The sequence below is a fragment of the Penicillium verhagenii genome (genome assembly GCF_028828195.1).
Source record: "Penicillium verhagenii strain IBT 33310 chromosome Unknown utg000009l_segment0_segment0, whole genome shotgun sequence".
In the NCBI taxonomy this organism is placed as follows: domain Eukaryota; kingdom Fungi; phylum Ascomycota; class Eurotiomycetes; order Eurotiales; family Aspergillaceae; genus Penicillium; species Penicillium verhagenii.
In genome coordinates this window covers 304,838-331,965 of record NW_026643173.1, presented here as the reverse complement: position 1 = coordinate 331,965, position 27,128 = coordinate 304,838, and the positions used below count along the sequence as shown (strand labels likewise).

At 48.1% G+C, this 27,128-nt stretch overlaps 8 protein-coding genes across 8 annotated transcripts; 6 read left to right on the top strand and 2 right to left on the bottom strand.

Moving 5' to 3' along the window:
• Positions 1-779: 779 nt before the first annotated feature.
• On the bottom strand, positions 780-3,399 carry N7466_009193 (putative LPXTG-motif cell wall anchor domain protein; the record flags this gene model as incomplete). The annotated part of the gene is made up of 2 exons (XM_057168582.1): positions 780-2,651; positions 2,851-3,399. The coding sequence occupies 2 exons, from the start codon at positions 3,397-3,399 to the stop codon at positions 780-782; spliced, it is 2,421 nt and encodes an 806-aa protein (XP_057017288.1).
• A 4,266-nt stretch (positions 3,400-7,665) lies between these two features.
• Positions 7,666-9,774, top strand: dspD (putative protein-tyrosine phosphatase; the record flags this gene model as incomplete). Its single annotated transcript, XM_057168581.1, has 1 exon — positions 7,666-9,774. One exon carries the CDS (start codon positions 7,666-7,668, stop codon positions 9,772-9,774), a length of 2,109 nt encoding a protein of 702 aa, XP_057017287.1.
• Positions 9,775-10,646: 872 nt separating this feature from the next.
• Positions 10,647-11,888, top strand: N7466_009191 (putative S-adenosylmethionine-dependent methyltransferase; the record flags this gene model as incomplete). The annotated part of the gene is made up of 2 exons (XM_057168580.1): positions 10,647-10,705; positions 10,943-11,888. 2 exons carry the CDS (start codon positions 10,647-10,649, stop codon positions 11,886-11,888), a joined length of 1,005 nt encoding a protein of 334 aa, XP_057017286.1.
• Positions 11,889-17,479: 5,591 nt separating this feature from the next.
• N7466_009190 (putative C2H2 finger domain protein) lies at positions 17,480-19,115 on the top strand (the record flags this gene model as incomplete). Its single annotated transcript, XM_057168579.1, has 3 exons — positions 17,480-17,494; positions 17,609-18,090; positions 18,269-19,115. 3 exons carry the CDS (start codon positions 17,480-17,482, stop codon positions 19,113-19,115), a joined length of 1,344 nt encoding a protein of 447 aa, XP_057017285.1.
• A 1,047-nt stretch (positions 19,116-20,162) lies between these two features.
• N7466_009189 (uncharacterized protein) lies at positions 20,163-20,852 on the top strand (the record flags this gene model as incomplete). Its single annotated transcript, XM_057168578.1, has 2 exons — positions 20,163-20,636; positions 20,703-20,852. 2 exons carry the CDS (start codon positions 20,163-20,165, stop codon positions 20,850-20,852), a joined length of 624 nt encoding a protein of 207 aa, XP_057017284.1.
• A 715-nt stretch (positions 20,853-21,567) lies between these two features.
• N7466_009188 (Ribosome biogenesis protein RLP24) lies at positions 21,568-22,235 on the bottom strand (the record flags this gene model as incomplete). Its single annotated transcript, XM_057168577.1, has 2 exons — positions 21,568-22,147; positions 22,231-22,235. The coding sequence occupies 2 exons, from the start codon at positions 22,233-22,235 to the stop codon at positions 21,568-21,570; spliced, it is 585 nt and encodes a 194-aa protein (XP_057017283.1).
• A 205-nt stretch (positions 22,236-22,440) lies between these two features.
• Positions 22,441-22,977, top strand: pam18 (putative mitochondrial DnaJ chaperone (Tim14); the record flags this gene model as incomplete). The annotated part of the gene is made up of 4 exons (XM_057168576.1): positions 22,441-22,491; positions 22,564-22,637; positions 22,700-22,753; positions 22,839-22,977. 4 exons carry the CDS (start codon positions 22,441-22,443, stop codon positions 22,975-22,977), a joined length of 318 nt encoding a protein of 105 aa, XP_057017282.1.
• A 1,200-nt stretch (positions 22,978-24,177) lies between these two features.
• Positions 24,178-27,091, top strand: atrR (transcription factor atrR; the record flags this gene model as incomplete). The annotated part of the gene is made up of 4 exons (XM_057168575.1): positions 24,178-24,402; positions 24,476-24,603; positions 24,700-25,064; positions 25,146-27,091. The coding sequence occupies 4 exons, from the start codon at positions 24,178-24,180 to the stop codon at positions 27,089-27,091; spliced, it is 2,664 nt and encodes an 887-aa protein (XP_057017281.1).
• Positions 27,092-27,128: the final 37 nt, after the last annotated feature.

Below are 27,128 nucleotides of genomic sequence, written 5' to 3'. Positions count from 1 at the left end.
GGCCAATGCATCGTAAGCATGTCCAGATTCTTTGTTGACAACGATCAACTTTGAAAGCTCATTACTAGTATGTACACCCGTGGACCCGCGAGCTCCAGGGGTGGTGGGGGGTTTACTTGAGTACTACGAGGTTCGTTCGGGTTTGCAGGTAGGTAAGATTCAGTTGAAAGTTCACATTCATTCGTTCGTAAAAGAAACTCGTTCCATATAAACATGTATCCAGGCTCCACATCAAAACTAAACATGAGAAATAGTACCCCGGTTCAAGGAAGAGAGCCAGGTCAAAAACAAAGTGTGCAAATGCAGAAAACAAAAGAACACAGGAAGAGGACGCCGTTGTGATGGTTGATTTTTTTTTGTACATGGGTCCATCCAGTGCGTTTTGAATGGATTGAAACCTCAAAAGAACAATGGACATGAGAAAATGAAACAATGGCCATCAGAGACCAGGTGTGCTTGACTTCATATCAGACAGAAGAAATTCGTCGATGCATCAGGGTCGGAAAGGATGCTATGTGTTGGGATAATGCAGTAAAGGTCGCCAGACCCGGTTCCGTATGCATGCACTAGTAAAAAAAGCGTCTAAAAAATAGTAAGATGAACGCCGAATTGAAGCCGAAATCGCCGGGTGGAAAACAAGCAGATGCGATGTCGCTGCGTAATAAAATGTATCAAAAGGGCATGGACCGTGGAGATAAGAGTCGGTCGGTCAGAGACGGGCATGCATGATGACGAACAGATGTAGCAAATGAGAAGAAGAAGAAATGAAACAATCAGCCTCAATCGATGCTATCGTCTAAGTTGACACCGTCGTCGGGCATGACTGCGGAACGTCGTCTCAGGGCGAACTTGCGACTCCCCAAACTATTGGTTCGGAGGCGGGGCTGTTGAATGGGAGTATAACTGGTGACCGATTTGCCTGATGGTACGCTAATGCGAGTCTGTAAAGGCTGTATTTGAGAGGTATGAGGGTTTTGCTCGATTCCAGGTGTAAGGCCATATCGACGGGATCCTGCCTGGATGTTGGAGCGCGATATTGCAGGGGAATAGACACCAGGTGTCATGTAGCCACGGCGGAATGGGATGCTAGACTGAGATGAGATGCCAGTTTGAGATAATGTAGAGGGTGTTCGAGGTTGCGATGCCGGGGTATGCGGGGTTGTTGGTGGGTACTGTGGGGAGCGAGGTGTGATCGCAAGGCCCTGGTCTTGCTGAGCACCGGAGGCTGAACGGGTATTGGATTGGCCATAAGAGAATCGCTGACGTGGCGATACACTTTGAGCTGGACTCGGTGTAGCAATCTCAGCCATAGTGATAGCGCGGGAAAGGGAGCGGCTGTGAGGGTTTGGGGTCTCCAAACCTGTGTCCTCGGTAGCAGGTGCCCTGCGACTGCGGAGTGAGGTGGAGATGCGGTGAAGGCGGCTCGGTGGGGTAGGGAGATTGGGCGACTGGGCTGGCTTAGGCTCAACCGTAGTAGACCCTGGGCTTGGATTGGCCACTGATGCTCTGCGTGCCTCGAACCGACTTGATATGCGATTGGTACTTGGGCGCCGTTCAAGACCCTCTGGTTCATGGCTGGTGGCTCGGTACGAGGATGTTGGTCTCAGCGACTCGACTTCGCTACCATTTGCCCGGGGCTGCAAGGTCGAGGTCGAGGTCGGACCTTGACTCGAAGAGGGTCGGCACCTCTTGAGCTCTGCATCAGTCAAAGCCAAGCACAGTTCAGTGAGACTCCGACAAACACTATCCGCCTTGCGACGTGCATGGCGCTCAGAGGACCCATACCCTCCATTGACAACCGAGACGGAGCCCGACGGAGCTGTACTGACGCCCAATATGGTCGAAAGAGCCAAGGCATCGGCGATCGTAACCTCTAGCGTGGCATATACGTCATTGTTCAGAACCATCTTGGCCTTAGCTAATGCCGACTGCAAAATAGGATGCACATGATTTTGCACGGTGTTTTCTGACTCCATGGAAGGGCTGCTGGCTTTGCGATAGTGTTTGGGAGAGGTGGACAAGGCTGTCATCGTGGTAGCGGCAGTTCTTGGTCTATCGCTGGACCCCGAGATGGCTGCTTGGGACGACGGGGGTAGTTTTCCAGTCAATTCCAGTTTGCGAATACGAGATTTCAAATCGTCTAATTGATCCCAGACGGTAGAGGGAGCCGTTGTGGATAGATTAGATTCGGTTTCATCCACTCGCGCTTTCTCGGTGTCGTCTTGAGCGCGTTCAGTGACCTCCGAAGTGGATAATCCCCTACTGCTTCTGACGGAAGACAAGCCGGAATTGCGATGGAAGCGCGACTCATGTAGAGATGCGCGGCGCTCTCGGGGCTCATGGTCCCTATTCACAACTGGGGATCTGGGGGAGGTCTCAGGGCTGATGCGACCGAGTCGGCTTCGGGTTACGCCAATCGTAGATCGTGCACCTGACGTCAAGCCTGAGTAGCGAAAGCGACTTGTGTCCTCCAGTGGATGAGCCGATGCGGCTGGCGAATGAGGAACAGAGCTATATTGGAGGGTAGAGGAGCCATTCTGGGAATGCAAGGGGTTGTCAACATTATTGGGGCGATGGTCTGGGGAAGGGGTGTATTCTTCGTCGCGGGTGGTTGGCGACCGTAAACTTCCACTGGAATAACCCACTCGAGACTATATACGCACACAGATGTCAGCATCGGCCTCCAATTTTTATTTATTTCATTTTTCATATTGTTTCTTTCTCTTTTTTTTTTTTGCTGGAAATGGAAAGGTTCTTCCAAGGTTGAAAAGTGGTGTTGCGCCATGGTCGCTGGCGCGAACGGATAACAATAACAACAACAAGGAACACAGGGAGAAGCGAAGAACTCACCCGTCGAAAGTCCGACCGTCCCAGCGACTCTCTACGGACAGAGTCAGTTCTGGCGATGTTTAGGAAGATATCATCATTTTTAGGTCTGTTGTCATCGATGACGGCCTTGCTCTCAGGCAAGCGAGGGGCGGCGTTCAAGCTGCGGCCATTACCGCTTGACAGCGTTCGTGTTTCGGAATAGGCCATGCTCGATGGCATGACGCTGTTTACATGAGGGCGGAGCGCAGAGGGGAAATCTTGGTTGGGCAGCTCCGCGGCATTGGGATCTGAAGACAAAGTCGCGATCGCACTGAGTGAAGAATGGCGTTCTGGAACTGATTGGTTTTGGAGGCTGGGAGAGAAGCTTGGAACCGATCGTCGGGTCCAGTGCACTCCCCTAGTCGGGGTGGTCAGACTGGTCAGAGTGGCAGGAGCGGGCGTTTCACGACTGGCCGCAGTGGGGCTTGGCTTGGTCCGAATGTGAGAGCTTCCAATGCCCTGATTGTCTAGACTGCCACTCCAACTGATTCTTTCCTTGCGAGTTGGACGAGAGAATTCCACCAAGGTCATGATGCTTTTTTTTCAATATAAGCGGTGTTTTCACACCGCTGCTTTTTTTTTGGACTTTTTCTTCTTCTCGATGGGATCTGATCTCTGGGGAAGCTACCGATCATGCATCGTGCATCACTGCAATGCACACTGACAAACAAAGAACCCTTGCACACGAGGGAAGAACCTTGGAAGCCCTAGTTCGTTAAAATTCGAATGGATTTTTTTCTTCACAGTAATCCGTCATCTCCCCCAAGGATGAAAGTACGGAGTAATAAAATTTAGATATACAAGTGGCTGGGGGAAAAATAGGAAAAAAAAAAAAATTCAATGAACGGAGCCCCATTTACGCCCAACTCCATTAAACGTGGACCCTTCATTAAACCTATACTCCGTAGGGGCAGTGTTGACGGATCACTAAAAGTATTGATTGAATTTATTTCTCTAGAGGAAAATTGCAGTGTTTCAAGGTTATGATCATTTTGAGGCTTGAGATGTAAACATGAAGTACTAGTATACTTATGTACATGACAGGCTAGGGCTAGTCCTACATAGGCAAGTGTCTAAACCACACAAATAATGCAATTCTCCGTGCTAATAGACTGCTCTGACTGCTCTGACTAATGACTTTCTATTTTTCGTCAAACAAATAATGCATCGACCCATGGAACCAGACTGGTCGACCCATGGAAGTTGCTACTGTCTCTGGAATGGGCACCTTTCTGTATCTTTTCTACGGCAAAACTGGAAGGAATTTCCATTTTCCCAACATTTGTGGATTCTGAATGTTCATTTCCACGTGGACTCTGGCCCACGGGGAAATCGTGGTCGATCCAAATAGTGGCCATCTTCGTTATGGATTCATCCACTCACTCACCTGGGCTGACCAATCGATGAGGTAACCACTGTTGACATGTTTACAGGTTTTGTTGGAAGGGCTCCGATCCGGGCTCCATAGTTGATGGAGTATAACACATGAATGACTCTGATTCATTGGCTACCATCGGGGAATCATCGGGATCTGGCAGCTTGCTTAGAATGCAAACAGCCGCCAAACTGTGGCCCGGGTTGGTTTTCAGCTTCCCTCAGCTTTTGAGTGGATGTGTCAGGCTGGTTCCATGCTTTCCCAGGGAGGGGGGCTCTACCAGTCGGTGGCGCCGTCATGAACTAGCCTACCTGGGTTCCATGAAGCGAACAGCCGCCAGCCCTGTGGACGGTGGATCAAAATATCCCTTTGTTGGTCGTCTGGAATCAACGGTTTTGTGAGAAGGGGTAAAAATTGGAATGAAAGGAGAGACGGTGATGGAGCTGAGCGGTACTCCGTTCTCAGGTCATGTGCGCCTCCTGAGTTGTGTGGGAGTCTGTATACAATAGAGGTTGACATAATGGAAACATGTAGTTGCGGGGATGCCCTGATAGCCGAGGGGATCTACTGTATGTGATACTGGATATTTCTCATTGAGATTGATCCTCGCATCGGGGACCATGGTTGACCTGTGAACCAAGATCATTGTATGTATGTACTACATATGTAACTGTAGTATTTGTTTACTCTGTACGGAGTACCTGCATGGTGGTACATGGTCAAAAGAACGCCAGTGGCAAACGAGTATCAAGGACCCGAAACCCACGAAACCCACGAAAACCCGAAACACGCAAATCAAGAGCCAACGTCAGCCACTGTGCCTCAGGGGAAAAGACAGGGGACTTTATTTTTAGAATTTCACTCATCATGAAACAAAGAGGTTCATGGATATCACTCATGTTACAGTCTGAAACGAACCAGGATCCTCCAAAAACGGTTGCTGCGCATTCCAATGATTGATTTGCTGTATATCTAGACAGGGCAATTCACTCCAAATCTTCTACTTGGGAAGTGCAGATCTCAGCCAAAAAGGAAACAATGATTGATAGGATAAGCCCTTGAACAAGTTGTGTGCCTTACGCCGCGCTATCGATTAACTGGGGATAGACTCAATTGTCAACCTTGGAACGCAACATTGGAAGTTTCAGGGCTGGGAGTTCCCACGTGGAAAAGCAGGTCGATCAATGTTTTCTTTTTCTGGGGGTTCTTTTCTTTTCTGTTCTGTTCTTTTCTTCTCCAGGATCCGCTGATATTCCATTGTTCTTACCTTCCCCAAGTTTAGGGCTGTCAAGTGTGCCTTTTGATGTGCAGAGTGATAAGCGTGGAATGACCTCATGGGAAATCCAATTTTTTTGGCTGAAAGGTTCAAGGTGATCATCCTTAGAATGCCAAGTATCGTCAAGTACGTACAGCGATAGGCTGTTGGGGGGGGGGGAAGGAGGGGGGTTCTCTGCCAAGAAGGCACTAGCGTCTGCTAGTGCGGGATTGGTGTGTTTCAGAAATGGGCAACCCAGATCCATTGCAGGTTCGGGGGGTTTCAGATGAATTTGATTGAAAAGAGATGGGGAGAAAGAAGACCTGAATAGAGAAGGTATTTTTTTTTTCGAGGAAGACAGGCAATTGTTGTAAGGTAGAGATTACTACAACTCCTGCTTTTTGCTGTTTTCCCACTGCTGTATACTCTGTTACTCTGTTACATTGTTACTCTGCTCTGTTTCTGTTCCATGGAACAGTCAGCGTTCACCCGTGCGAAGATCCGTGCGCGCGGGTCGGAAAGCACCGAATTTGGAATTCTCTCGAATCAAAGTCACTGCGCCTTGTTCAACACGCAGGAGAATCCACATCTTTCCCGTCTTCTTTGCAAGTCAATTTGCTTCTCTTCCTTGCCACTGGTACATTTCAGTGGATCGAGTTCTTCCTTTTTCCCCCCCACTTCCCATGTAATCACCGGGAAGGAATTTGATCCAACCATCGGAATTCCTCCATACAACATGTGAGAAAGACCACCTTCCCCAAGCCTTCAGCTGTGGGACCATTGTTTTTTGGTATTGTTTTTTTTGGTATTTTTTTCTTTTCTTCTCAAGTGGACCCGGGATAGGTGTTGAGCTGTGTGTTTTTTATGGTCGTTTTTGTATGTTTTTATTGTACTCCATCGCGCACGCCATCAACCCGAGATTAGTGTAGTCCTTTGATTTATTTTACTATATGGATACAGGATGAGCATACGATCAATACCGACGTAATGGGAATTACGTTATTTTCTTATATTTCCTCATATTTTCTCATATTTTGTCATATTTTGTCATATTTTTCTAATATATTTATTGTTTTTTATTGTTTTTTTTTTAACTTGATCTTTCCACTTTCCAAGTTACAGTAGCTTGGTGTGCTTGGAAGGGCAGGGACCTCTTATTTACGTGCATTTGACGCCGACGCAACGACGCCCCCGGCGGCTAAAATTAGAGATGGTATAGTATAATACATGTATAGCTTACTAGGTACTCATCCATACCTCCTCTGGATCTGCTATTGGGGCCCTGAGAGATCCACTTGTAACAGAAGTATCAGAGTACGGAGTAAAGAGAAAATAACAAGTGGGCCTGGGAAATCGGACATCTCTAACATGTATCAGAATTCCCCATCTAAATAAAACCAGTAAGGGTCCAAACTTCACTCAATCTTTTTCTCTTTTGACTCTCCCCTTTACCCCCCCCTTTCAACCTTGTATATTCCCTCGGGGATAACAATCTTCAAGTTCTTCTTTCATTACTTCGTTCCCCGGAGGAATCGAAAATCAACCTTGGCCCCAAATCTCCCCGAATCCCCCGCCCCCATTTTTCAATTCGGATTCCGTCTCCCTGTTTTCTCGTCATTCTTTTCGACCAACTTCGGATTTCTATGTGAATATTCCTTTTCGACATCTTCAATCCTCCAGCCTCTTCGCCTTTCTTCTCTTTATTCACTTTATTCACCCCAACTGCGCCCAACTGCGTCACTTCTCGTCACTTTTCTATATACTCCCCCCGACAATACAAAAAACTAGTGGCAACTGATCTTCCGGGTGGCTTGATCTGGTACGGACTTTCTGTCTTCCCTCTGCTCTCTACACTTCGTTTCATCTGCAATGTGACTCGTGCCTGCGCATTTTGTCTCGCGGTGTGCAGATCATTGGTCTCAGCCCTTGCTTCCACCGGGAGAATAACTTCACTAACACCTATTAAAGATTTTTTTTTTATAAAGAAAGAGCAGAAAACGATTCCTAACTTGCGCAGGTAGCAAAGGGGAAAAAAAAAAGAAAACAAAACAAAAAGAAACGATCCGAATGCCCCTCTAGCCTTCTGTGGATACGTGCGAAGCTGTTGGGTCTTTTTTTGGGATTTTGGAGGGGATTCAACCTTTAAAACACAGCTTGTCCCCGAATCATGCCGGTACAAACCAGTCCGCCGTCCTTCCCGGACTCGTTCCCTTCATTTATGTCTGTCTATGGTGGCTTGCCTCCCCACTACGAGGAAGAAAGCTCCTGTCACCTCCAAGCTTCGGCTCATTTCTCTTCAAGACCTCTTCGTTCTCACCGTGAGAGTGTATCCTCAACCGCCTCCGCCTCGACCGAATCATCACCGACTACCACTGTCTCCCCCTTTGACTCGCCCTTGGGCGGGGATATCTCTCCTAGCTCATCCCCAGAATCTCCTTCTGTCATGTCCTTGTCATACCCCAAATTAGCACCTCCCGCTCGTGCTCTTGACGTTGTTACACGACCGACAATGGCCGACAACTCTAGATTATTGTCAACGCCTCAGGCGCGTCCTGACTCGCCAAACCGTCGAGCCCGCAACCTTAAGAATTTGTCATTGCGGATGCCGCCCCCGACACAGACGCGACCCCCCATTGCCACCGCATCCCTAGTGGAGACATCGTCTAGGCACCTTTCTACCCCACCATCCCCGATTCAGATCCCCTCCAAGAGCTTCCGCCGCCGTCCGGCGAACCTCACCATCCAAACACCCACTTTCAACACTTCCTTCACTGGGCCCGAAATTGTACCCCCAACTCCTTCCTTTGGACTGCATTCCTTACGCCATGCCGAGTCATCGCCTTCACTTGCATCCATCACCTCGCCATCCTTTGCCCCACGGGGTGGCATGAAGCTTCCTCAGCCCATCTCGCATAACAGCACGCATCGTTTATCAAGCATATCTGCAGAAAATGTCTCTTCGCTCGCCGGTATCTCCGACAACGATACTACCACCACCCACCGTGTTCTCCCGGGCTTAGAAGAAGAGGACGACCGTATTGATTCCCGCGAGTCAACACGGAAAAAGGACCGCGGGTACCCGGAGGGCCCCATTAGGATTTACGATTCCGGTGTTTGGCTTTACTTGGAACCGACCGCAGAGGAAGCCGCAAAATTCGATTTGGTGATCAATGTTGCCAAGGAAGTTCGCAACCCATTTAACAAGGACCAGAGTGAGCGAAACGACACCGTGATGAGCACATGGCGCAACGCATCCATGGCCTCCAAGCGATTCTCCATGGAGGATCCCCAGACTGCCATGTCGGAGATCTCTTTCAAGTCTGCCTTTGAATTCCAGCCCTCTGATTCGGAATCTGCGACTCCCACCACATCCACTCCGAAATCCGCTCCCCCGCCAGAGTATATTCATGTCGGTTGGGATCATAACTCTGAGATTTTGGATGACCTGCTTCCATTGTGTGAGCTTATTGATGAGCGAATCGCCCAGGGCAAGAAAGTCCTAGTCCACTGCCAATTGGGAGCTAGTCGGTCGGCATCTTTGCTAATTGCGTATGGTCTATACAAGAATCGCCACATGGACTTTAACTCCATGTATGAAGCGGTCAAGGGACGAAGCCAGTGGGTGGGGCCCAACATGAGCCTCATCTACCAGCTTACCGATTTCCGGGGCCGGCTGACGCGCGGCTCACCTTCCCGCCCTGCTCCCAATGAGTGGTGGTCAAAAGGCGGTAACCGCAGGAGCTCAGAGCCTCAACTCACGAACGAGGAGCGAGCAGCCTTGGCAAACACCCCGGGGACTCCCCAGGCGCCTTACCGTGCCTTGGTCCAGGCGCCCTCTATGGGTTGTTTGTCTCTCCCACCATCGCGTCTGGCTCGTCCCAAGACGAGCGATAATGGGAATCGGTCGCCAAAGCGTAGTCTATCTCCCCGTCCGTTGCCGTTCCGGCAAAAGTTCCAGTCTGTTGAGCCTGTGCATGGAAGACCAAGAGGAATCCCACGCAACGTCAGCAGCTGTGATCCCCTCGTTCAAACCCATGTGTTTTTGCGCGATACACCACATGCTGGCGGCTTGCTCTCGCCCAGTGCAGGCTTGTTCTCCCCGAGAACCTCGGGCTTCTTGGCTCCACCTGCTCCTTTGCCCCCTCGAGGCATTGATATGGTGGCAACCGCCCCCAACGCTATGCAATATGCAAATGACATGGCTGATCCCAGATCCCCTCCCCCTCCTGCAGGTGGTGAGCGCATGATCATGAGGAACATTGACGAGTTCCTGTAATTTTATTACCCTGCTCCGAAAAGGACCAGGATCTGCAACGATTTCCACGAAACCCCTCTCGACATTTTTGCATGTCTTTCATGATCCTCATTTCCGGATCTTTCATTTTACTGGCCTCTTGCTTTTGGCTATGCCTTTTTCCTTTACACCAACCTTCTTTTTTTCTTTCTTGCCAGTCACATACCCCTAGACTGTGTTGATGATTCCATGACCAAAGCAGGCTTTGCTGTCTCTCATCTCCTTCTGCCACATTTCCCTCCTTCCAGGTGACACACTCGCCTGATCTCTATCGCTCCCTTTTCCTCTTTCCTCTTTTTGATCTTGGCTTTCGTTTCTTTTCATATCCATCATCGGGATGAAAATGCGCCTTCAACACCTTGGATGCTCGCAAAGACTTATATCTTCCGGGACCCAATAAATGTAATATTATTGCAGAGGATGGTTAGGCCTTTTCTATACTTGGTTGGCCACCAAGCAACCCCCTTCGCTACCTTTTTTCATTTTGTGAAACTTGTCCACACGACAAGCCTTCGTTTATCTTTTCTTTTTTCTTCTTTGATTTCTTTCCTGTTTCGTGGTCCGTCTATCCATGTACCACTGGATATGGCCGGATTGCACGATCCATAAATACCCCCTGTGCGCAGTCTTAATAGAAATGGACAGCTTCGAGCTTCAATTCAAATCAATTCAAATCAACTCATCCAATCAAATCCTTATACAACCTTAATCCAGGTAGGCTTGTCATGACGTATATTGAACAAAGTTGGTACTGTAGATTGAGGGATTAGATGAGCGGGGGTTGATAGTCGATAAGAAGCATCTCCGCATCTCAAATTTTCTCGCGCTGCGAACACCCTCAATCACAACACAAAATGGCTGAAGACGCACACCCGACTTATCTCTCACCTAGTGAGCTAGGCTCAAAGGACTAGTAAGTGGAATTGAGTCCCCAATCACGCCTGCGGCTATATCCAGTACGATCAAGCTTGCAATCTCCCCCGCGCCTTTTTATCTACCCCTCCATACTACAATCCAACCCACCCATGACCCCAAAGCCATATAACCATTTACATCCGGCTGTCTTATGACCTTGAATACCATAAATATATACACATAATGCCCAAGTCAAATCATCCTCTACAAAATCGTTTACTAACAACCCCTAAAGCTGGGAAACCTACTACGCCCGCACCCTAGCCCACATCTCCAACGCAAACCCCGAAGAAAAAGAAGGTGCCGATGCAGACGAAGCAAACGACTCCGACGCAGACTCAGACGTCAATGATGAAGATGACCCCGGCACATCCTGGTTCTCAGAGCATAATGCCCCCGAAAAAGTCCTCCGCTTCCTAACCCGCCGCTCCTTCCCGCTCGCCCCGAAGAATACATTGCGTCGCGCTGCCAACTCACCGCAGCCTAGTATCCTCGACCTGGGTACCGGAAACGGGAGCATGCTCGCGCTGCTACGGAAACGTGGCGGTTTCGCTGGTAAGATGGTTGGCGTGGATTATTCGCCGTTGAGCGTCGAGTTGGCTAGGGAGTTGCAGAAGTCCAGGGGACATTCTGCTTATCGGACAGATTCCGAGGAGGAGAGCGAGGATGAGGATGAGGAGGAGGGTGTCGAAGGAGGCGAGGAACAAGCAGAGCCAGTACAGCCTCCCACTTCTTCTCCCATCCAATTCGAGGAATGGGACGTCCTGGGCTCGAACGCCGTGCTTTCGCCCGAAGGACTCGCTCTCCAGCCCGCTTCTCCGGAGATTCAGGCAGAGGGCAAGGAGGTGCTATCCTGGTTCCCGTATGCGTCGGGCGGCTTTGATATCGTTCTTGACAAGGGCACTTTCGATGCGATCTCGTTGGCGGACGACGCGAAGGAGACGAAGGTTTGCGAACGGTACCCCGATATTGCGAGGCGGTTGTTGAGGCGCGGTGGGTTCTTGGTCGTGACTAGTTGTAATTGGACGGAGGATGAGCTGGTTAGCTGGTTTACGGCCGGTGCTGGTGCGGATCGGTTGGTTGTTTGGGGGCGTGTGGAATATCCGCGGTTTAGGTTTGGGGGGCAGGAGGGCCAGGGTGTTTGTACGGTGTGTTTCCAGAGGGTTGGAGAGAGTGCTTGAGTAAATGCCCTCTACAGGTTGGGTAATAGATCCCCTGTATACAGTATGTATCAGGAATGGAGTGTACCTAGCTGGAATGGGTATGCCCGTAAATATTGAATGGTATTAGAGTCAGTCTGCGACTTTATTTTATGAATGCTACTACCCAGTAGGTACTTGGAGTCATTATCAACTGATAGTAGGACTTTGAATGGATCAATGTTTCAAATATCGGGTTCAGTGGGACCCGAATCATGAATGGCAAAAAGTAGCTAATGAGAATCTATAGCTTGTTTGACCGAGCGGTTAAGGTGCTGGATTCAAGTTAATTCTTGTCACTCGCAAAACGAGTTGCATCCCAGTGGGGAAACCCGCAAGAGTTCGAATCTCTTAGCAAGCATTTTCTTTTTTTGAAGTTTTTTTTCTTTTGGTTCCTTTTATTTGGTTACGACTCGTAATACTCACTCTCACGGTGGATTCAACACCACTGAGGCTTGATGATCCGTTTTATCTGCAAGAATGGATTAGTTGAAGCCGAGGTCTTTTGAAGCCGCACAACGACGACTTGGCTCGACACATCCAACAAAAGATGTCGGAATTTTGAAAAGTATATGACTCTGAAGAGTTCCTCACTCTAAGCAAATTATCAAGGCATTACTAGTAGGTTCTATGTTCAAAGGAAAGATCAATCGGGTTGAGTTTAAACGCTTCGTGATATGGTTACCTTTCACGATCAGCCTTTCTGTACTTCTTTGGACATCATTATCAAGCCTCTCGCCTACTAGCTTTGGATTAAGTGTCTCGTTTGCCAGGCCTCAAATTCTACCCAAACTTCTATAAAACTATCAGGCACGCAACAATCACCAACTGTCGAGCCCAATGTTTCAAGTAATGGAAGACCGTGTTAAGTATTAAGCATGAGGATCGATTCCGAAGCACTGCGTTACCCTCAAAAGCCAAAAGAAGAAAAGAAGCCACTATATCAGGGTCTTGGGGGCGTGGAATGCAAATTCTGACGGATACTACTAAAACTGACCTTGATCTTGGCTCGCTTATTCCCAGAGCGAGAACCATGCACATGTGATTAAAATCCGAAGTGTTTGTAATACCAATTCCAAGGTTGAGATATGCACATATCGACCAGTTGACATCTGGATGAACACGGGTTCTTTGGAATGAATGACTAAAACAGTCCCCGACTCAAATTATCCATCTACTAGTACCCATAGAGCTGGAATCCGTCCGATCAACCCTTGGAAACTATGCATCAAGATGATGACCATCGAGACCCTTCAAATGTTTCAAAGTTGTGTGTTCTTAACATCCCCACTACTTACATAAGTAGTATCTATCTAGAAGGAAAAGGGTCTAAATCTGTTGGCTATGAAGAAGTATCCTGCAAGTGGGAACATCCATGAATCAATCGATCTATTTCTAAAGTTGACGAATATTCTCGTCTTCCGTTTTAACTGGTCTCTTCTACTAGTAATTCTCTTCGCTTCAAAGTTCTCTTTCTTTCTTTTCAAAACTTGACCAGGTTGGGTTTTCTGCTTTTAGCCTGCATACCTTTTTTTTTGTATACCTACAAATATATACATAACATTGAATCCCATTCAAAAAATCGTTCGACTTGTCCAAGGTTGCCTCCAGATGTCATCTCCCGAGGTCTTTAGAGCCCTGCCCAGTTCAAATGTTGGCACTGAGATATTGCATCTATACTATGGAACAGCATATTCCAACCAAGAAATTTGTGTCAAGTCCCGCTGGAGGTCAGCTTCCAATTACCTCAATAGATAATTTCTAGATTCTTTTACGATAGCTTGTCTTTTCAAGGTTACCTAGCAGGTAGGTACATCAATAGAAAGGGAGTAAGAATTTAGCAGTCAAGGTGGCTATTTTTGTTTGTCTTGATCTATGCACATCTGGACGTTGCACGTTTCAAACTCCAATAAATTTTTGGCCTGTATATATCCAAATATCGGACACGTGATATATCAAGCTTGTTTGACCGAGCGGTTAAGGTGCTGGATTCAAGTGAATACTTGTCACTCGCAAAAACGAGTTGCATCCCAGTGGGGAAACCCGCAAGAGTTCGAATCTCTTAGCAAGCATTTTCTTTTTCTTCCTTTTTTTTTTTTGGAAATTTGGAAAGTCGAAACATTACTAGTACGGTTTCGCCATATGAAATCTGTCTATGATTGGCCAGTTATGGCTAAAAGCCCCATCATTATATAAGCAGATATTGGGACTAAGCTAATTTGGGCACGTTTGTCCGAGCGGTCTAAGGAGCCAGACTCAAGCTCAAGCTGATATCTGGTAGCGAAAGCTGCGCAGGTTCGAATCCTGCAACGTGCATATCTTTTGTTTCAATGTTTAAATCTTCATTGAATCAGTATTTGCTAGGAATTTGATTGCTTTATAAGAAATTGATAACAATTCGCCAATCTGGGAGTTTTCAAGTGTATACAGATGCTCCAAATCTGCTTTGATCTGAACCACCAGGTCAAACTTACAGGGGTAACTAAGACTCCATTTGTCCTGAGCCCACTAGCAAAATGCCCCAAGGTCTAATGCCCTGAATGACCTTCTCCACTTTGACATTCTACATACAAGCCCAATTAAAACCCCACTTTTATTTTTCTATGATAAGAACGATTCTAGGACAGAATTGTGTCCAAAGATATAGACATTTTGAAAAAGACATGAGATAGGAAACTTCCAAAAAGAAAAGAACCAAGGATTAAAGATAATTTGAAAAAACTATGACTATCTATTTACTTGAGTAATATTATCACGACAGAAAGCTGCCCAATTTCCAATTTCCAATTTCCAATTCCCAGTGGGCGGAAACTCCCCCGCTTCTCCCAACCCCCGCAACTAGACGAGGCCCAAGGCCGAGAACCAAAAACATTGAAGCACACAATTTATTTGCCAGAGCTATAGGTTGCTTTGACTGCATATTTTAGTACTCTATTCCCCACCTTTTCTCCGATTCTAGCCATAGCTTCAGTGGGAAATGGAATTCCCAACCGACACTGTTACTGAATACCTACTGGTATTTGGGTATGTATTTGGGTATTCCAGTACCTACTACTAGTATGCACTTTGGGGGACACGAGGGGCACAACGTGGTAAGGACGGCAGCTGAGCTTGGCGCCAGTGAGACTTGTTCTTTATGCCGGTTGATTTCCACTTTAAACCCAGAGCTCCTCCTGATTCATCCGTTCAAAATCATTTGCAGCAACAAACAACCTGCTGAATAACTTTCCTCCTTGCATTAATCTTCAATTGCAGTTTCGGCCGAGGCATCTACACCGGATGTTCGGCGTATGTTCAGACCAGCTTACCAAGATTTGACCAGGGTTATACTTCCGGCCCCAAAGTTCTTCCAATCTCTCTTTCGGTCTTTTGTACACGGTTTCAGTGGTTTCTAATCTGGTACGGACCTCAGTACGTTTCACGATGTTTTTCTTTCTTTCCTTTTTCCTTTGTTCTTTTTATTCTTTGTAATTTAATAATATCTGTAATCATGCTTCATTTTGATAATTCTTTTTTTTTAAACTCTTCTATTCTTTTGTTCTTCGGATCGGCCTAGTTCTTTGCCTTTTGCGCCTTTTCTTTGAGCTGAAAGATCGTCATCAGCCTCCCTTTGTCAGCCGTCAGGAACCCATGTTTCTGTGCGGAATGCCGTACGCCTCCGGAATGTGCCAGACTTGTTTTGTTTCCATGGTAAAGGGTTAGCCCCAAAAAAAAAAAAATATTCCATGAGCTGGATAAGTAGGTACGACAAGCTAAAGCACAGTTATTCCCCGCTAAGTTAGGCCACGCCCGCTCGGAGTAAAGATCCCCTCCGGGAGCGCTAGCGTGACGGGTTGATGCGACCAAAGAGCGATCTGATCGTCCCTGGCTTGAAATGGACAAAAATAGGTCATGGGAATTAAATTGTCAGATTAATTTGGGGGCATTTTTGAGAAAATTATTAATTAATAATTATTTTCCAACTTTTCCCCCCAAGGCGGAAACTATTTAAGCATTGATGGTAATATTTCCTAATCAAGGTATGGGTATAGACGGAGGAATTGGGTACTCCGTGATAAGTACAGTTACAAGGCGTATACAATTGTATACGTAAGTTTTGCAAATATACCTGTTTTTTTTCCCTTTTCTCTACCCAAAGTAGTAATTTGTCTAGATCAGGTGAAAGAGAGTCAAAGAGTCAGGTGATCCCGTGACTTCTCCTATCAGGTGCCCCGTGTCCACTTTCCATCCACATCCAAAATCCACATCCACATCCAACTTTCCCATTGCCCGGTTCTCAACCTTTCAATCCTCGGGGTGACATCATTGGCCCCACCCAGCTCAGGTCCTAGACCGGTCGATATCACTGCAGGTGATCGTGTCCCTTCCACCATTGGTGTTCGGTTCGTATACACTGCCTGTATCTTATTATCCTCATCCATTGGCCACCTCCTAGTGACTTGGTGAGAGGTACCTGAGCGCAAGCGGTTTCTGTTTTGTCAGGAAACCATTTCCCTTTTCCCTATTGTTCTTTCTCCCCCCTTGTGATCCTAGCGGGTGATCGTCAGGCAACTTGAATACTAGAAGGGTTTATCTTTCTTCTACCGAGATGCCATGAATGTGACTTTTGCTAAATTTAAAAACAGGCTTCTCAACATTGTTCGGACTGAATTAGGACCACAAAATCAAGTTCAATGCCTTCACTTTTTTTTTTTCTCGTTGCCTGCTGGAGTCAATGATCCATGGGTGCCTGGGGAGCCCTAGACCGGGAAGATTCTGAACTCTGCCCTGTATGGGAGTAGTGCACCAAGGGGACGGCGAACCATCCCACCCATAGAGCCCCTACAGCCTCCTAGAACTCCTTGATGGAAACTGGGGAAATGGAACCTACATATTAAAGATTGGAGCATTGGAATTATTGATGTCAGTGGTGTTCCCGTAGCCCCTCTTACTGGAGTCTTGTTTAGAATGGTGATCCGGAATCGCAGAAGCGAAGTGGAGCCATGGTTATCGCATCATCCTAAAGGGCCCTGGGTGGGACGCACATAGAAAGATTGAAGAAGAAATTTAAGTGGGAAAAAAAAGGGCATCTTGGACTTATATGGTAAAAGTTTAGAAAGTAGATGAATACGTAAAAGCCATCTAGAACCTACCATTTACCCAATACAACAAAAAAACCACGGTGTTACCGAAGATCGCCCCCCGCATGCTCAAAGGGAAAAGCCCCCGCAAAGCGCAATGAGCGATTTTGGTGGGCCACACCATACCGGATGGCTTGTACCAGTTCTCCTTCCTTTCTCCTCCTTTTTTTTTTTTTTACCCCTACAACTTTTTTTTTGTGTTCCTTACCTTTGACCTCTGACCTTCTTTTCCTCTCCACCTCCATTCTTCTTGCTATCGTTTTCCGAAATTTATATCTCAGCTCCCCTATTCACTTCTCCGTGTCTGCCTTCATAATCGCTCGGCACAGCCTAGATTGACTCACGCCCGAAACCCACTCCGCGTCATTCTACCAATTTCCACTCGGAATTGACTCCGATTCACGACTCTAAAGGCTTTCAAAAAATCCGTCGATTGCCAGAAAGTTCTTTACCATGGCCTCTTTCAAGGTATGTTCCCCTTATATCCTCTGGGAAATCGTGTGAGAGGGCGGTACCTGGGAAATTTCCTAGTTCCGCGGTTGTTTCTATTGTATACTGATTATGTGGCCCCGGTCCGCACAGGAATTGTCCCTCTCGCGTCCGCTCCCCAACACAACCCAGCGCCAACACTCTCACTCCATTTCTTTGGGTGCTGTCAATGCCAACCACCGTGTAACGCGTCGGAAGAGCGTCACCACCGCAGCTGCCAATGCTGCCGCTGCCATTGCGGCCTCCATGAAGGAGGGCGAGTCCGCACTACTTCCAATGGCCGCGCACCGCCGCAGCCTTGGGGGCCGCAAGGGTCTGGAGTCTACTTCGGTTGGAGGCACATCTGGTTTTAGTTCATACCTCTCGCGAAGTGTCAACAGTCCCAGCCAGGAGCCTCAGGTCGCTCGCAAAGCCTCCCCTAGCAACTCCGATGACGGCAAATCTGTAAAGGGCCGGAACCGCCGAGCCAGCGAAGGCGCCCAATCTAAGACTGAGGGAAAGCATGTTCCGGCTGACCTCCGCTGCGATCGCTGCGGGAAAGGATATAAACATGGCAGCTGCTTGTCTAAGCATATGTGTGTATCCCCCACCCCGCCCGGCCGCCTTTCTTCTAGAGCGGGAGTGTGCGCCATGTCGGCTCTGTGCAGGTCGCCCTCATGGTCACTCACCTCCCGTTCGGCATTCACCCCTCATCCTTATTTTATTTATTCGATGACAGTTGGTTGACATGTTTTCTTTTTTTTTGTGGTATAGGTGGGAACATGACCCAGCATGGGCCGTTACCTCGAAACTACTTATCTCCAAGCACCAGCAGGTCCAGCTGCTGGAGGCCGCCACGGTACTTGTCACCATGAACCAGGACGGTCCCGAGCAGTGCCACGAGCATTGCCCCGAAGCGGATTCCGAAGTTTCCTCCGGATCGCCCGACGCCTCTTCGGTCATGCGCGATGGATTCAGCTCCACTGAGACTACGCCTCCTCCGATTGACGAGGAAGAGGAGGATGACTTTGAGATGTCCGGCATGCCGGCCAACTGGACCAAGCGTCCTAGTATCAGCAATGCCTCGGCTTTCTCCCGATCCTACCACTCGATCCCCTCCAGCTCGTACAATGAGAGTGCTCCGCTTCACTCTCCTACCTTTTCCCACTTCCGCCAGTCCAGCATCGATACCCGCCCATCCACCGCTGACACCCGGCTACACGAGGACGACGAGGCTGATCTTGCTGCGGCGATTGGCTTGTGCAACTTTGGTACTCCCCGCACAGGGCCCGTTTCTATGACACCGGATGTGCCCCCTGTCCCCCCACTGCCGGCTCGCTACCTGGATTCAAGTTACCAGAGCCCCCGTCTGTCACAGCCGGGTCCGATGAACGAGGCGTACCGACGAGACTCCAACGCCGATCTTTTCCTCTCGGTTTCTTCGGCCTCGTTTAACCCGTCATTGTCATACAAGGTGTCGGATGAGCGTGGTCCTCGAAATGGACCCAAGGAAACTCAACCCCGTCGTCATAGCCGCAACGCGGACGTTGACTTTAGCAGCCGTACTGTTGCGCCTGTCGATGATGACGACGATGGCGTTTTTGGTCGCATGGAGGAATAATTGGCTTTATTCTTTCTTTTTTTTTCGGGGCATTCTCATTTCCGTTGCCCAGAGCCGATCCCAAGTTGTCGCAGTGTGTTCGTTTCGAGCCATCAGACGACTATTTTTACGACGCAATGTACGCGCTTGAGCGTTTTATTTTGGGAACCCTTTCTTGTTCACATTTTTTTCAAGCATGCTGCATAATGAAGAAACACACTCAACCGGGTTCATTTCAGCACCTCATTTGAAGCAGATCCCGGATGAGATGTGTTTCTCCTCGCCCAGCGTGCTTCAAAGATTTCGGGACCTTGCTGCCCATGTATCATGTTTCCTTGGCCCGCTTGTTCTTTGTTCGCACTTTCTTTTTTCCTCTCCGCTGCTAGTCTGAGCTCTTCTCCTACCCCTGTTCTGGAAACATTATAAATGGCCATACCTAATCGGCCGGCGCATATTCATCACATCCTATACCTTCCCCCTTTCCCTCTCACCCTAACGTCCTTGTCCTGATTTTACTTTCTTTTTCTTTTCTTTTTTTCCCGCCTGCTCGAACATATACCTTGTCCCGTTCTGAAATCTTACATCCCCTGTGTGATCCTCGTCCACGCTATATCTCCCACCCCCCCCTCTCTCTCCTCTTCTTTCTTTAGCCTCCATTTACGCTCTCTCATGCTCTCCGATGTGTACTCAATGACCCCCCTTGGACGGGACACACTACGAATATATACCATGAAATCACAAATACATTTTAACGCAGTAAATTCAGCCTTGCACATTTTCAGATATTATCAATACCTCCATCGTACAACTATGTATCCTAGAATTTACCCCACAAAATTTCAATGTTGAAACAGACCTTCAGACGTTACATATCAACTTGAAATCTGACGAGGTCACGAGATACACAAAGGGTCCAATGGGGATTAGGGTACCATCCACCTGAACCCAACTAGCGATCGCAGCCCTGGAGTCTCTCACCTACTAGTACCATTACTGGTCTTTCACAAATCCCATAGAAGGAGAAGGACCCGGCAAGCTACGAAGGACGAAAATACAGTAGTTGGCAATATGGAGAACGTTAGGAACAAGAAGTGGGAGATGGCGTTCGCAGCGCGAATGAGGCAGATCGTACCTGGTCTCTTTCTTGGGAATGTCGAAGCATCACACAAAAGGGAAATGCTTCAGGAAAATCGTATTAACGCGATTGTCTCTCTCACTGATGCTCGATGGGTGTGGTGGAGCAGCACTACAAGAAAGGCAGGCGTTCTGGCACATCGTCACAAATGGATACAGTGTGCAGATTCGTCGACGCAAGACCTCCTCGCTCATATGAGCTGTATTTGCGACTTTACCGACCAGATGGCATCCCCGGCTCTTTCGTCGCTGTCATCCTTGCCCGTTGTGTACAACCACGATACGAATGATGGGCTGGGTGGAGTGCCTCCGGAGGCCATATTGATCCACTGTGATCTTGGGATATCACGCTCGCCAACCATTATCATTGACTATCTTAAGCGCAAATTGTACATGTGGCAAGCGGAAGTATTTGAATGTGTTCAATCAAAGCAAAGGATTAAGCCAAGTTCGAATCTTACTCGTCAACTCTAGGGTTGGGAGGATGTTGAGTATGAACTATGGGAGAACGAAGAAAAGACTGTCCCGAAAGCGCCAAACAAAGTATATCTGGAGCACCGGGCTGCCCTGCTGAGAAGTAAAGCGCTTACTGGAAATGAGCCGCTAGCGCCTCTGAACCTTTAATGAAGGTATTATGGATGAGCGCATTATTTTTGGTTGCCACATAGCAGAATACATCCATAGATATTCGGCGCAATAGATACCAGCAATATATTCACAAGGTTATCATTACGATATAATACATAGGATCTGATATTTCAAGACATTGCTGGCACTTGCAAGTGCTTGGATACACTTGACTGCTTCATCCACAAACCTTCAATGTTTAGGCAATGACCGCCGCTTTGGTAGGCCTTCGACTTGGCTCGATCTCCGCATGATCTCTCTCAGGGTCCAACACTAATCTGGCTAACGCTATCGTCCAGATGTCTCCGATGTCCAGATAAAAGTGAGCTTTTATGCCGGAGCAACAGAACGAGGTATTGAGGCTCTAAACTCAAAAAGGCAAAACTAGCCAGATCAAGTAATTCACAGGTCCGGGGTATTAGTTCTTACAAAGAGAAAAAAAATCCAAGATACTCAGTAGGGAAGAACATTTGAACCCTCCATGCTGCTAATCTTGAGGATGTACTAGTATGTAAAGCAGATGATATCGATATGTAGTAGCTTTTTAGGGGGGAAAAACACCGTGACAACAACAATGAAAATGCAAGCCCAACTCCGTAAGATCGTATCGTAGCGGTCGAAGCATGACAAAATGGAGACCGAGGAGAACCCAAGAACAGTAGGAAGAAAAAATTAGAAAAGATCCAAAAAAGAGCGCCGGGAGAAAATTTCTTTAATCCAATTGCATCTCCTCCTCGGCACCACCATCCACCAAAAGACGAGTCTTCTTCTTCTGCTTCTGCGAGCGAACGAAGTGATCCTCTCCGTAAACCCGGTCGGCAGTCTTGCTGTTCTCGGCAACCATGGGGACACCCTCCTGGCGCTCGCGCAGCTCCTTGCGGATAAGGTGCTCTCCGGTAGCGACGACCTTGCGGTCTGCCTCGCGTTGACGGTCGCGAGCCAACTTTCCGGCGAGACGACGCTTGGTGAAGACACGCTCGCGGCGCTGGCGAATCTCCTCCACACGCTGCATGGCCTGGACGGTGGCGGCAACGAGGTTGCGGTCGTACTTGACGGGGACGTTGCGCTTCTTGGCGAACTGGGAAAGCACCAGGGACGAGTCGACGATCATCTCCTTGCCGTGCGAGGCACGGTGAGACTTGGTCCACTTCAACTTGCGGGGCTGACGCTTCATCTTGAAGTTCTTGTGGCACTTTGACCGACAGAAGCGGAATTGTCGGGCGTCATTGCGGACGAATGTGATGCCCTTACCCGGGAAGGCGGGGCGAGAACAGAAATGGCAGGTCTCCACACTGGGAAAGAAGAATTTTTGTTAGCCGGGACTTGATTTGGGGGTCTCAGGGAATCGATAGATTAGTTCAGAATAGAGACTTACCGCATGGTTGTGGTGGGTGGGGAGGATGTTGATTGTTCAGGATTGATACCGCAGAACTTTTTTTTCTTTGAGCTTTCGGCGTGGAGGAGACCGCGCTAAGCCTAATCGGGTGTTGCGCGCTGACTTTTAATCCCGCGATCTTCTCCGAATCCGCCTTTCAACCTTCAAGTTGAACTTTTGGCCACCCGCTTCCTTGAAACAATCGACAAAATGGCTTCCACTCTTATGGTTGGTCTTGGTGTGGCTACTGCTGCCTTCTTGGTAAGATCTTGATATACTTTGCATTGAATACGCCTTGTGAGAGGATGGGCTTGTTGACTGTTTTGTCTCCAGGGTCGTGCCGGTCTGGTCGCCTACCGCCGCTCTCAGGGTGGTTTGAATGCTGCCGGAAAGGCATTCTACAAGGGGTTCGTTGAATATTGCTGCTAGATTCTTTCCTATTATGACTTTTGCTAACCACTTAGTACAGAGGATTTGAGCCCCGTATGAACAAGCGCGAAGCCTCCTTGATCCTCGAACTTCCGTACGTTTCGATTGGACCCCTCCATCCCCCGATATGTGTGAAACCCAATTGAAAACCCTTGAGACTAACGGATATGATACAACAGTGAACGTACTATGAACAAGGACAAGGTGCGCAAGAAGCACCGTCAGCTCATGCTGCTGAACCACCCCGATCGTGGCGGCAGTCCCTACTTGGCCACCAAAATCAACGAGGCAAAGGAGTTCCTCGATAAACATACCTGAAATGCGAACTAGCTTGATGAGTTAGTCGGATTTCATCTCGGGACTTATCAGATTGACCATGTCAAAACGGAATCCCAGACTGTATATTGGGGTGCATAGCGTGGAGTTTTTTTTTGAATTCGTCTTTATCAGATCGGGATCTCTTGTCAAGGTTCCCTTTTGATCTGCTTGTATTTTATGCACTATTGTGATATACTCTCACGAGATCGCCACTCTTCCTATTCAAATGTACTATTACTGTTGATCTATGTTCCAAGATTGTCATCAAATTCCATAAACTATTATCTATCAACTATACTATGCATTGGTAGTAGTAACCAGTACGATGGTACGGTACTACAGTACTACACATCTACTATGCATACTTGCTATTGAATTTCGTCTCGCGTGGGAATCGAGAAGTATATCAGGTGGACGAGTACTACCTCAGATGCCCTACATGACTGAGGCCCGCTGATCTCTCTCCAGGTTCAACGACCATGCGGTGCAAAAAAGAATACTGCAAAGTTTAAAAACCCCGGAAAGTTGTATCACCCCACTAATCGGAATTGGTTTACATATCGATTTATCTCTCGACACAGGGGAATTTAGGTGCCATATGAGTCTTTGCACTCGGCCAATTCCATTCCACAATATCCGAGGACGACCAGATGCCCAAGTGATCTGATAAAGGAAAGAACATACTGCAGATCGGGAGTCGGACGAAAAGGACGGACATTGGAATTGACCGCATCGCCCACATGGCCGGGAGTCGGACTTAACGAACTCCGATAGTACTTTGTAGATTCTTTCAAAACCACATCCTTCAAGGCAGCAAAGAACACGTCCTATGTCCTATTTTTGTCTAGTGTGATAAGCTCTCTTACACACGAAGTCCTTGTCAAGTGCGGTTGACTCAGCGGATCCTGACTAAAAAAGAAGAAAAAAGAAAAAGAAAAAAGCCACTGAAACGGGTTACCAAGTCTCTCTTCCCCCCCCCATAAGCTCGTTTCGCGCCTATTTGCGCCAACCGTTTGGTTCCAAGCCTACTTTGGATGCGTCATCAAATTTAACCGTGTCTTCCCCCGATTTGCAACCTCAGGGGAAGCTCCAGATAAGACTCTACCCCAAGTCATATGCGAACCCCGCAGCTTCGACTTGCATTTGACACCGCCCTCTCCTGGACTCCACCCCGCGGAGTCCCCGAATCCCCAAAGAAAAATGGATGGCCTGGGGGATGGCGATGGCATGGGCTTTGACATGCAACCCATGATGATGAACCAACAATCCCAGCTGTTTGGAGGTTATACCCATGATGGCTCGCAAATGTCTATTCCTGGTGGTTCCATGTACCCCGATGATTCTTTATTGGGCGTGGGGGACGATGGCAACGATGGCAACGATGGCAACGATGTCAACGACGCCAAAAGGCGACGTATTGCTAGGGTATGTCAACTCCAACTGACTCAAGGTTACATTCTTGGTACACAGAAGGCTGATCTTGGATCTTTTATTATAGGCATGCGACATGTGCCGAAAAAAGAAGATCAAGTGCGACGGAAAGATGCCCAAGTGCTCGCACTGCATCAACTATAAAACAGACTGTATTTTCACACAAGTAGAAAAGAAACGAAATCCGCCCAAAGGGTAAGTCATCAGTCTCAAAATCACCTATATTGAATTGATTCCCCTCCATTCCCCCTCCTCCGATCTCCGAGCGCTTAGGCTGACATCATTGTGCAGAGCCAAGTACATCGAAGGATTGGAGAATCGTTTGGGTCGCATGGAGTCTTTGCTGCGATTATCTGGTCTTTTGTCCGAAGGTGATAATGGAAAGACAGATCTAGGCACACTTGAGAAACGACTGGCCGATCGAACGAATGCCTTGAGTGCGGCGAGAAATGCAAATCAGTTTACAGCTCCGAGTGCAACCCAGCACGCCGCCGCGACCTCTCACAATACCACCCCCCGCATGGATTCGCAGTCCAGTCCACGAACCACCGCCGCTACATCACCTGAATCTCAAAAGTCTGAGACCGAAGTGGAGGCCCTGTCGGACATGATGTGCTCATTAGTCACCAATAACTGTGGAGAGACTAGATACATTGGTATGTGGGAAGGTTTTTTTTTTTTTTTTTTTTGTCGGAGTTGGCGATGAGGAATATCCACATTAACACTATTTATTCTAGGTTCTTCGTCCGGATTTTCGATCTTCTCTCCAAAGGGTATTCAATGGGTCAACGAAAAGACAGGAGATACTTCATTCCAAGAAATGATCTCATCGGCCTATGTTGACGATAATAAATGGATGTACTGGAAGCCGGAGATCTTCAGCGACATTTTCGCTCGGAGGGTCTTCAAACCCTTGCCCCCGAAGGAGGAGGCTCTTTCTTTATTCAAAGACTTCTTCGAAAACTTCAATTGCATGTTCCCTCTGTTCCACGAGGCGACATTTATGCATTTAGTGGATCGCCAATATTCTCGCGACCCATATGAAGGCTCTGGGTGGTGGGCTAGTATCAATGTTGTGCTGGCTATTTCCCATCGACTCCGAGTGATGAGCAATCTTGTGCCACACGAGGAGGACAAGAAGGCTTGGCTGTACTTGAAGAATGCTATGGGTGTTTTGACTGAGTTGACGATGCGAAACGCTGATCTTTTGAGTGTCCAAGCACTCTTGGGAATGTCTCTGTTCCTACAAGGTACACCCAACCCGCAACCTGCTTTCTTCCTGGTTGCAGCGGCCATTCGCCTGTCACACAGCATTGGCTTGCATAAGCGTGGCTCTGGCTTTGGATTGAACCCAGTGGAGATGGAGCAGCGAAAGAGGGTCTTTTGGATTGCTTATACTCTTGATAAGGACCTCTGTCTACGGTCTGGCCGACCACCTGTGCAGGATGACGACGATATGAACGTTGAGCTTCCAAGCGAAGACCCGCCAGACAACGTTGGTAATGTCCCACTTGCTGACGGAATAGGCAAATTTAACCTCTTCCGGTCCTTGTGCGAGTTTGCCACGATTGAGAGCAAGGTCTACAAGAAGCTTTACTCGGCCAAAGCATCTCGGCAGTCAGATGGTGAATTACTCAGCACCATTGGTGAGCTTGATAAGGAGCTCGAAGACTGGAAAGACAGTATTCCCGTTGATTTCCGCCCAGAACATGATATTCAAGCCACTCATGGTCCTCTCATCCTTCACGTTGTGGTCCTGCACTTTTCATACTACAATTGTCTAACCACTATTCATCGTATGTCCGTACACCATGGTTACTGGACAAGTCGTTTATCCAACTACGCCATTCAGGGCCTGAATGCCCGACCATTGAACCCGAGAGTCTTCCTCTCCGCAGCACTCTGCGTGACTGCGGCTAGGGCGTCAATCAATCTGATCAAGTATATCCCTCAAGGCGATTTTGCCTGTGTATGGTTGATTCTTTACTATCCCGTGTCTGCTCTTGTTACTCTCTTCGCCAATATTCTTCAAAACCCCAGCGATGCCCGTGCTCGGTCAGACGTGAAATTGATGAACGTAGTCGTCAATTTCCTGTCTACCTTGGTTTCTGACGAGTCTAACGGTAGCATCAAGCGGATGCTTTCTCTCTGTGGCGAGTTTGAAAGAATCGCAAAGGTGGTTCTGGACAAAGCCGAGAAAGAGTCTCATGCGCGTAAGAAGCGGAAGAACGCACCTGGCGATTCGACCCAGCCAAAACGGGATGAATATGAAGAAGAACTTAATGCATCCAAACCTCAACCGCCTCCCTCCTCATCGACGCCTTTCACACCAGCAATGTTTACCAACGATCCTACCGTCCCCACCCCTTCACCTAACACAGCCAAGACCTTTGGCCCAGATCCCACCTTGCCTTCAAACACCGGCATCCCCAACCCAATGTCTGCATATAGCCAAGGCTTCTCAGATATGCTGAGCCCCAACCAAATGGATAGTGTTCCGTTCGGTGAACAAGCCCCAATCGGCCAAAGTAGTCCAAACATGGCAGGTTCTTTCCAGCAGCCATTCGTTCCACAAGACCTGTGGCAGATGCCGATGACGATCGAATGGGACTGGGCAGACATGTCCTCCAACTTCCCTATCTTCGAAGCCGGAGAGGGTCCTAGTCAACCGCCTCCGCAGTGATCATGACCGAGACTCCGACTCCTTCAAATTTTGTATC